This window comes from Megascapheus bottae, chromosome 10 (assembly GCF_031878675.1).
Source record: "Megascapheus bottae isolate mThoBot1 chromosome 10, mThoBot2.hap1, whole genome shotgun sequence".
NCBI lineage: Eukaryota > Metazoa > Chordata > Mammalia > Rodentia > Geomyidae > Megascapheus > Megascapheus bottae.
In genome coordinates this window covers 50,401,500-50,411,545 of record NC_143518.1, presented here as the reverse complement: position 1 = coordinate 50,411,545, position 10,046 = coordinate 50,401,500, and the positions used below count along the sequence as shown (strand labels likewise).

The following is a 10,046-nucleotide window of genomic DNA, read 5'->3' as shown; positions in this document are numbered from 1 at the left end:
ACAGAATCTGGACAGAATCCATTTCTTCGGTTTCAAGCCTCCCATTCCTTCTACACAGTGGCCCTGGGAGATCAATACAATCTCCCAAGTGTATGTGACCAGCCTCTAGCTCTCCCTGGAGACCCAGGTACCCATGTCTACTTGCCTGTTAGTTCTCTGCTGGATGTTAGTTCATCTGACATCAGCAAAGCACAGGTACTGAAAACGTGAAACCTGAGGCCAAGTGGCTCGTTCCCAGTCTTGACTCCGCCACTTTGTTATCTTGGGAGATTTATTCAGTCTTCCTGGGTCTTAGTTACCTCATTTGTATCACAGGAACATTATCAGTTACTGGTAGAGCTCTGGAGGATTGAGTTATTACATGTGAAGTATTGCTGGGCACCAGTGGCTCACACTTGTAATCCTAGCTAGGATGTCAGGAGACTGACATCTGAGGATTGAGGTTCAAAGACAGCCTGCACAGAAAGTCCATGAGATTTTCATCCTCAGTTAACCACCAAAAAGCCCAGACCCTGAATTCAAGCCCCATGACCAGCACACACAAACACACACACACACACACACACACACACACACACACACACACACAGGCTCCATCTGATATATGAGAGTAGTGAGCTAGTGTTAGTAGCTGTTGTTGTTGTTAGATTCAAAGATCAATGAGGCCATCTTCTTACTCAAGTCTGCTCCACTGAAGTTCCTTTCATTAAATGGAACTCCAGTCTCCCTTTTGCTCTGGATCATACTCAGAATCCTCTTAAATCCCCCCTGCCTTTCACACATTCAAATCAGCAAATCCTGTTGACTGTACTTTTAAAATTGCATTCAAAATGTAATTCAGAGATGGTTTTACCATCTCTCTCACCACCTTTGTGATAAAACACTAGCATTTCTTTCTTTCTTTTTTTTTTTTTTTTTTTGCCAGTCCTGGGCTTGGGCTCAGGGCCTGAGCACTTGGGTTTTCTCAAGGCTAGGGCTTTACTGCTTTAGCCACCGGACCACTCCTGGCTTTTTTCTATGTATGTGGTACTGAAGAATGAAACCTGGGTCTTCGCGCATGCTAGGCAAGCTCTCTACCACTAGGCCAAACTCCCTGCCCAAACCACTGGCATTTCTCATTCATTATTTTCTCAGCTGCACTCTACTCTAACCTTAGTGTCCTAGTCACTTTCCTCTTTCACAGGAAACCTGAAACTTGTGAAAGTCAGATCACATCACTCCTCAAACTCTTCTAAAGCCCAAATTCCCAAGATTTTATAGGGCCTCTCCCCCAGTCCCCACTTCTAGCACCTTTACTTTTTTTTTTTTTTGGTCAGTTGTGGGATTTGAACTCTGGGCCTGGGTGCTGTCCCTGAGCTCTTCAACTCAAGGCTACTGCCCTACCCCTTGAGCCATAGTGCCACTTCCAGTTTTCTGGTGATTAATTGGAGTTAAGAGTCTCATGGACTTTTAGCGCCCAGGCTGGCTTTGAACCGAGATCCTCAGAGCTCAGCCTCCTGAGTAGCTAGGATTACAGGTGTGAGCCACCATGCTGGGCTCCTAGCACTCATACCACTCACTCGTTTAGCTCCAAGATGTTGAACGCTTTCCAGGCAGCTCCCTGTGCCTTGAATGCTCTCCCTCTAGACATCCATGTGACTCACTCCTTTCTCACCTCCTTCAGGTCCTCCCCATACCCTGTTAAAGCAGAGACTTCCATTGCTTTTCTCCCTTTTCTACCTTATTTCCTCCCTAGCACATACCACTTTCTGATCAAGTCATTGATTTTCAGTCCCTCCACTGAAATGGAGCTGCATTATTTATTTTCTGCAGTAGCCCAGTGCCTCTGACAGTACTTAGTCATCTGACGAACATCAAGGGAAGACTACTGCAGAGAGAGAGAGAGAGAGAGAGAGAGAGAGAGAGAGAGAGAGAGAGAGAGAGAGAGAGAGAGAATGGAGAGAATGAAATAGAGTGTGTGTGTGTGTGTGTGTGTGTGTGTGTGTGTGTGTGTGTGTGTGAAAGCACCTGGACTTGAGCTCAGGGCCTCAGTAGCTTGCACTCTTTGTTTCTGTTTTTATCAGGGTAATGTATAGAGGGGTTATAGCCTGATAGTAGGTGCATTACTTCTCACACATTGATACCCCTTCTCATGGTGATTTACACTCTTGAATGGCCTTTTTTGCTCAAGGCTTGCACTCTACCTCTTGAGCCATATCTCCATTTCCAGTTTTGGTTTGGTTTTTTAATATCACAGAGACACAAGGACTGTTATTTAATTCACATAAAGGAGCTGAAAACAGAGCCAGGCATTGCAAGTTCTTGTGGGGTCTCCTTTGCTAGTTCTCCCAACCACTCCATGTCAGAGGGCTCAAAGAACTCTGTCCTTGGTCCTTACCTCCTCCCTGCCTGCATGCCTTTCCCTCACAACTTGCCGCGCCTGTGATTTTAAGTACAACATATGCATCCGTGAGTCTAAAATTTATACATACGGATTGGAACCTTCCTTCAACTTCAGTTAGATGTCTAGTATGTATATAAAGCTAAGCCAGCCCCCAACTGTCCTTGATCTCTCCCTCCAAAACCTGTGCCGCCTAACTCTCTCTCTCTTGGCTCAACAAATGGCAACACCTTCTAATTGCTCAGGCTAAAAATCTTGGGGTCATCCATGACTCCTCTCTGTCCTTCATATCCATTTGTCTCCTTGGTCAATAGATCCAGTTGGTTACATCTTCAACACATATCTACAATCTACCTACTTCTCACTACTGTGTCTACGAGCCCGGTCCCAGCCCCCATCCTCTCCTGTGTGGATTATTACAATACCTTTCCTGCTTCCAGAGATACTTGGTTTAACATTTCAATTCCGTTTCATTCGCTTCCAGTCAAAGTCAAAGTCTCAAGAGAATAAAATAAACTGTGGGGCAACAGAAGAACTACCCTCTCCCTGTCCCCTTACCCTCTTACCTCCTGATCTGCCTGACCTCATCTCTTACGGCTCTTCCCTCCAACCTCCCTCCCTCACATTTGTATACAGACTTGTATACAAATATTACCTTTTCAATAAAGTCTTTCCCAGTGCACCCGATTAAAATGGCAATCTCCATACTCCCTTTATTTTTCACCCTGCCTTTACTTTTCACCTTAGTCTTCATCCCTATCTAACATACTATTTACATATCTTTCTTTGAATCTGTCTCCCCATAGAACCCCATAGAATGTAGACTCGAGCATGGACCTGGGCCTATCTTGCTCAGCTTTGTCTCCAGAGAGACCTTGGTACATGGAATTTCTCCAAAATGTTTTTTTCTGAATAAGTCAGTGACCTTAGCTTTTGCACAAATGTTAACTATTATTATTCTTTCAAGGCACTCTGTCCTTTGCCTTACCTACCATGACGCCTGTCATTCTTTGCCAACTTTCGGTTGGTGGGTTGAAGGAGTGAGCCAGGCTTAGTGTCCTGCTTCCGACATTCCAGCCAGTGGGCGCCGGAGGCCGGGCGTGTGGGGGCACCGCTGGGGTGGGGAGGAGGCGGGGACGGCGTCCCGCCCTCGGGGCGGCCCGGGTGGCTCTGCGTCGCGGGCCCCGAGCGCTCTCCATGGCGGGCCCCGCGCCGGGGTGGCCGCTGTGGCCGCTGGCCGCGCTGGGCCTGGTTGCGGCTCTGGTTCCGGGGCTGCTCGCAGCCGGGGCCGGGCAGGCGCCGCGTCCCGCCGAGCGGGGACCCCCAGTGCGGCTCTTCACGGAGGAGGAGCTGGCTCGCTACGGCGGGGAGGAGGTAGGCGGGCGCGGCGCGGGCCTGGGCCGGGGGATCCGGCCCGCGGAGGGGGGGCCTCCGGGAGTGCCCGGGCGAGCCGGGCCTGGGGCCGGGGCCCGCGCGCCTCGCCGCCGGCCGCCCTTCCGGAGCCCTGGCTCAGCGCCCGCCCGGGCCGTCCGGACTGGGCCTTCTCCGCAGGCCGAGGCCGGTGTCCGGGCGCGCAGGGGAGTTCTCGAGACGGGGCGCCCGCCTGGGAACCCCCCCTCCCCACGGCCTGGGCGGGGGACGGCGGGCCGGGCCGGAGGATCCGCGCTCTCTGCCTTTCCTTTGTTTCCCCCGCACCCCAGGCCTCTTCCGCAGCCCCCTCCTCAAATCCGTGCAGTGCGCACGGTCGGGAAACTAGACGTGACCTTGTCAGGGGAGTGCGGATGAGGGCCCGCCAAGTTAGCACAGGTTCCAGGAAGCATCTTTTGGATCCAAACTCGCGAACCACTTTCAAGCTCCTGGTCTGGGTGGCCCGGGCTGTTCACAAACTTCCACCCCCACCGCCACCCGCATCATGCCTCTGGAAAGAGAGGTGACATCTCAGAGAAACTGAGGCCTGAGAAGTCATGCGGCGGTGACGTATTTTCTTAGGGGAGTCTCTCATCATGAAAACATTTGGCCTTAAGTTCTCCAAAAGGAAGACTCACAAGAGCAGCACAGGAAGAAGGTTGAGCACTGGCTGACTCCCAACTCCACCTGGTCTGCAAGCCTCCTGGCTGATCACACACACACACACACACCACACACATACTGCTCATGAACCTCCCCTCCATGAGATGCCCATCTCAGATGTCCCAGAACTGTGCCAGGTTGTCCTAGCCTAAACCCGTCTGGATGGACGTTAGTAGAATCCCTATCATCTGTTTTGTGGTGTGGTGGTGTTTCTAAAGTAACATTGTACACCCACTAATGTAGCCAAAGTGGATCATAACTGCTAGTCAAACTGGGCACAGTATTGCTTGCATTTTTCTGGTACCGGACAGAGTTTAATAGTTTTTTTTTTTGAAGGTCAAACTGAGAAACCGTTAAATGTGATTAAGTTGTTTATATACTTCAGCCCAGAAATTCCATGTATTGAAATAGGCCGCAGGGAAATACTTCATCCAATTAAAAAAACAATTTTCAGGAGATGTAATGCTGCCATTTATAGTTCCAAAGATGGGAAGCACCCAACTATTCAACATAGTACACAGAAGATGTACAGTATTACTCATAAGATGGGTCCTATATGACTATTTGAGAAATAAGCCAGAGATCACTTACCCTGCCTACATAGTATATATCTCCACTGACAACGAGGAAATCTGGATTAACTTGAATCTTTATCTGCATAAAGTGATTTCAGCACTAAATAAATAAGCAAATAAATAAATGTAAAGGATTGCTGTATTCATGTTCTGACATTTCATGATTTTTTTAAGCTTTACCAGTGGGCATGACAAGCTGAGACCAGGCCTTTATCCTCCGCTGTTGCATAGCCCATAATGGGAAAGTATCACTAACTCAAACTGGGGGGAATGTGCCTTTCACCTCTTCTTCACAGCTTTTCTCCTGCTTTCTAGGAAGATCAGCCCATCTACTTGGCAGTAAAGGGAGTGGTGTTTGATGTCACTTCCGGAAGAGGTAAGTAGCTTGACATTTTGAATCATCATTTCGGCCAAACTCTGGAGCCAGAGAAGGTCCCTGGAAGTGTGAGGAAAGGGAGGGAATGTTAAAGAAATGCCTTTTTTCCATTTTAAATGACCAAATTAACTTCATTTTTGTTAATATTCTATTTCAACAGATTATTTTTTTCTATTACTGCTTCCCTTCTACTCAAAGGCCTTCCATGGCTTTAGAATTAAACTTGAACCCGATGATTCCTCTCATTGAGCAATCAAACAGTGTTCCTTAGCAATGAGCTGGCATCATAGAGCATTATAGAATATTTTAAATTAAATAATTTCTCTGATTTAAGTACACGTAATATGTACAGGTAGGTTTTTTGGTTTTGGTTTTGTTTTTTTCCAGTAGTAGGGCTTGGACTCAGGGCCTGGGCACTGTTCCTAAGGTCTTTTCTCAAAGATAGTACTCTACCACTTTGAGCCATAGTGCTACTTGCAATTTTCTGCTGGTTAATTGGAGGTAAGAGTCTCAGAGACTTTCATGCCTGGACTGGTTTTGAACTGTGATCTTCAGATCTCAGATCTTAGCTAGGATTACAGACATGAGTCACCAACTTCTAGCCTTGTGCTGGCAGTTTTTAATGGTTCACCTTTTGTTTGATTCAAAAACATTAGTGAGTGAAAATAGATGTTTTTCTTGTTTGCATTTAATTTTTAAAGGGACTGTTTTTATTTTGTATTCTCTAAAAAATATATCTCAGCTACCCTGTGACTTATTCTATATTTGAATTGGAGGACCTCAGGCTGGCAATGTTGTCATTTCGTGTGTGTGTGTGTGTGTGTGTGTGTGTGTGTGTGTGTGTGCGTGTGTGTGCGTGCGCACGCGTGCTCGCATATGCATGCACTCATCTACAGGGGCTTGGGGTCTTTCTCAGAATTGAGTCGGACCTAGGGGGCCTGTGTGTATTCTCTGTGTGTACACTCACACTCTTCCTTCACCTTCACTGCAGAGTTTTATGGGCGAGGAGCCCCCTACAATGCGTTGACCGGGAAGGACTCCACCAGAGGAGTGGCCAAAATGTCCCTGGATCCTGCAGACCTAACCCATGATACTGTGAGCCAAATGATGACCTTTGGTCAAAATGCTCCATGCCCTCAGCTGTGGCTTCTTGTTTCTTGGCTTGTTTTTTAACTTCTAGACAATAACAAAGCTTCTTAGTTGACTTATGTGCCCTCGAGTCCAATAGATGGTCCATCTGTATCATGCCTACTCAGAAACCTTCCTCAGTGCCTCAGGGTCACATTCAAATTCCTGTGGACTTAGGATCCAACTCTGTTCTTCAGTTTGGTCCTAAGCATTTTATGGTCTACCCTTACCACTACCCAGGCCACTATTGGTAGCTCAGACAAACAGATCAGTATAACACCTTCCTCTCCCTCTATCCTCTTGTTTATTTATTTATTTATTTATTTGGTTGGTTGGTTGGGTTTTTTTGTTGTTGTTGTTGGCCTGAACTCTGGTCCTGGGCGTTGACCCTGAGTTCTTCAGCTCAAGGCTACTGCCTTACCCCTTGAGCCACAGCACCACTTCCGGTTTGAGATTAGAGTCTCATGGATTTTGGTGCCTGGTCTGGCTTTGAAACGTAATCCTCAGATCTCAGCCTCTTGTGTAACTAGAATTACAGGTGTGAGCAAGCCACCGCGCCTGGCTTATCCTCCTATGAAGGAAATATTACTTAAAAAGTAATCCCGCTGGGCACGGTGGCTCATGCCTGTAATCCTAGCTACACAGGAGGCTGAGATCTGAGGATCAAAGTTCAAAGCCAGCCCACGCACCAAAGAACCTGAGATTCTTTATATCTCCAATTTACCTCTAGAAAATGGGAAGTGGGGCTTGGCTTGAGAGTAGGGTGGTAGCCTTGAGCTGAAGAGCTCAGGGACAGCACCCAGGATGAGTTCAAGCCTCATGACCCACAAAAAAAAAAAAAGTAATCTCCACAGTAAGGGCTAGCATTTGCAGTTTGTGCTCCTCATCACATTGGCAACAAGATAAATAAACCTTAAGGCACAAAATTATAGAAGTAAGAAAATAATAATGTCCCTGAGATAATTATTTTGGAGGTTTCATGATTGACCCCATGATTTTTTTGTGGGGAGAGGGGAGAGACAATGATGGGAGTATTTGGCTGAGAAAGACTGTCATGTGCAGGAAGTAAAAGGAAAAAGGGGTCTAGTGTCCCCCAGCTGTTTTTGAGTGTGTGACCCTAACAGCCAGGATCTAAGGACCTTCCTCTCAGCTCTGCCTCTTAAACGTTCCACCAACTCCCAATAGTGCTACACTAAAGATCTCCAGCTACGTTTTAACGTACAAGCCTTTAGAAAAGGGACATTCTCATCTGGGTTCAGGGGACTCACACCTGTAATCCTAACTACCCAGGAGTCTGAGAGCTCAGAATCGAGGATCAAGGTTCAAGGCCAGCCCAGGCAGGAAAGTTCCTGAGACGCTTACCTCCAATGAACTACCAAAAAGCCAAAAAAAGAGCTGTGGGCTCAAGTGGTAGAGCTCCAGCCTTGAACACAAAAGCTCAGGGATAGCACCTAGGCCTTAAATTCAAGCCCTCAATATCAGGAAGTGTACATACATCTATAATAGGAGTCAGAGAGTGGCAGGAATCAAGCAGGAGGTACAGACTGCAGCAGAGGGTACCCCAACTCCATCCCAGGATGGGGTCTTCAATTCCTGCATCAGCAACAAATGAAACCACTGCTCTGCCATGTCATCCCCTCCACCAGTACTCTCTTTAAAGTGTATGGTCCATGACTTGGCTGGTGACGATATTTTTTTTTCTTCTCCTGCATTCAATGTGGAGAGGGTAAGGCGGGATGGGGAAAGATCAGTGCCAAATATGTTCATTCATCTTTACCTCTTGTTTCTGGGGCCTTTCTTCTCCAGACAGGGCTCTCAGCCAAGGAGCTGGAATCCCTGGATGACATCTTTACCAATGTATACAAAGCCAAATACCCCATCGTTGGCTACACGGCCCGGAGAATTCTCAATGAGGATGGCAGTCCCAACCTGGACTTCAAGCCTGAAGACCAGCCCCATTTTGATATAAAGGACGAGTTCTGATGGTCTATCTACAATGAGAGACTCTTGAAAGGGTGAGGTAGGGGCACAGACACTAATTCTCCTGCCAAATAGGCTTTTAGAAGCCTCTCAGTCACCCAGATCTGAATAAAGCAGACATTAAATCTGGAAGAGTGACTGCTTTTTATTTTCCTGGGCCCAGGGTGCTGACTGCCAGTGTGTCTCTACCCACCCAACAACAAAGGCAATCACAGAAGCTCCTGTGGAAAGCCTCCTGCGTGTCACCATTGCGAGCTAGGCAATAGAATAGGGAGTGACCTTCATTTATTTATATTCTTCTCTACTTGCCAGATTTTCTGCCCTGTCCACATGTACTTTATAATAAAAGACAAAAACAAACTTCCTATTGTTACCAAGGGAGAATTTGTCCCTATATGCCACTCCTTGGGGACTGGTCACACCACTTGTGTTTCCTTGTCCCCTTGCCTGTGAAGAAGCAGAGCAGTAGGGGCCAGGCAACCAACCTTGCAGGAATGGCGTGGGACCAGCTGTAAGGGTAGATGATGGAAAAGTCGCTGAGTGACAGCCAGGAAGTGGCTGCAGCCTGTGGGCAGCAGGAAGCAATAAGGAGGCTGGAGTCCAGCATGACAGAGCCTGGCCCAGGCATTCCAAGGATGGCAACACAAGCTTCTGCCAGACTGAGGTCCAATTCTAAAAGGAAAGTCCTTTTGGCAGGAAAGGGGGGCATTTTCTTCTAGGCAGTAAAAAGTTTTGGTGGTGCTACTACACTCAGAGGCCAGAGACGTTGCTAAGTATCTCATCATACAAGTGGTTCCCAGGCTGATCTGGGACTGGTACCACTGGTACAGTCTCCTAAAGAGCCAAAGCCTGCTGCTTAGGTACCCTGACTACCACATTTGTTTATGTTTCTGTTGCTATCAAGTCTCATACCCCTTTTTTTTTATGTCAGTCATGGGGCTTGAACTCAGGGTCTGGGCACTATCCCTAAGCTCTTTTACTCAAGACTAGGACTCTACCACTTTGAGCCACAGTTTCACTTCTGTCTTTTTCTATGTTTGTGGTACCAAAAAAATCGACCCCAGGTCTTTGTGCATGCCAGGCAAGCACCCTAGCATAAGGCCAACCTCCTGGCCCCTGTTTTTTTAATACCCAACCTAGGCATACCTCTGCCAGGACAACTTCCTCCCTTCTGTGATTCCCTATAGCCTTTATGTACCTACGTATTGTTGTAGTTGTTCTTAAATGTTTTTATAAAAGTGGTATATGGAGGGGTCACAGTCAGGCAAAGAATACATTTCTATTTGGACCATGTCACTTCTTCCTTCCAGACACGAATGCCTTTGTAAGCAAACCATTGCAGGCCAGAGAATTATAACATTTATTAGGAAGGGAGCCATCTTGCCCGAGAGAGAGGGGGGGGAATGGCATCTGTATGCACCTAGGTATGTAGGAGGTAGTGGCGGGAAGCCAGGTGGAAGGAGACCTGGTAGGCCCACCTGCTCCAGGGCAGGGTGGAGTTCTGGGAAATGCAGTGGGGGGAGGCTGAGGACCCGAA

At 47.5% G+C, this 10,046-nt stretch overlaps 1 protein-coding gene across 1 annotated transcript; it reads left to right on the top strand.

Moving 5' to 3' along the window:
* Positions 1-3,453: 3,453 nt before the first annotated feature.
* LOC150058419 (neudesin) lies at positions 3,454-8,641 on the top strand. Its single transcript, XM_090339920.1, has 4 exons — positions 3,454-3,754; positions 5,341-5,401; positions 6,393-6,496; positions 8,336-8,641. Exons 1-4 carry the CDS (start codon positions 3,578-3,580, stop codon positions 8,510-8,512), a joined length of 519 nt encoding a protein of 172 aa, XP_090196046.1. The 5' UTR covers positions 3,454-3,577; the 3' UTR covers positions 8,513-8,641.
* The last annotated feature ends 1,405 nt before the right edge of the window (positions 8,642-10,046 follow it).

Coding starts and splice junctions, on each gene's coding strand:
- LOC150058419 (XM_090339920.1), top strand. CDS start 3,578: ATGGCGGGCCCCGCGCCGGGGTGGCCGCTGTGGCCGCTGGCCGCGCTG. Junction 5,402..6,392: donor TGATGTCACTTCCGGAAGAG/GTAAGTAGCTTG, acceptor CCTTCACTGCAG/AGTTTTATGGGCGAGGAGCC. Junction 6,497..8,335: donor CAGACCTAACCCATGATACT/GTGAGCCAAATG, acceptor TTTCTTCTCCAG/ACAGGGCTCTCAGCCAAGGA.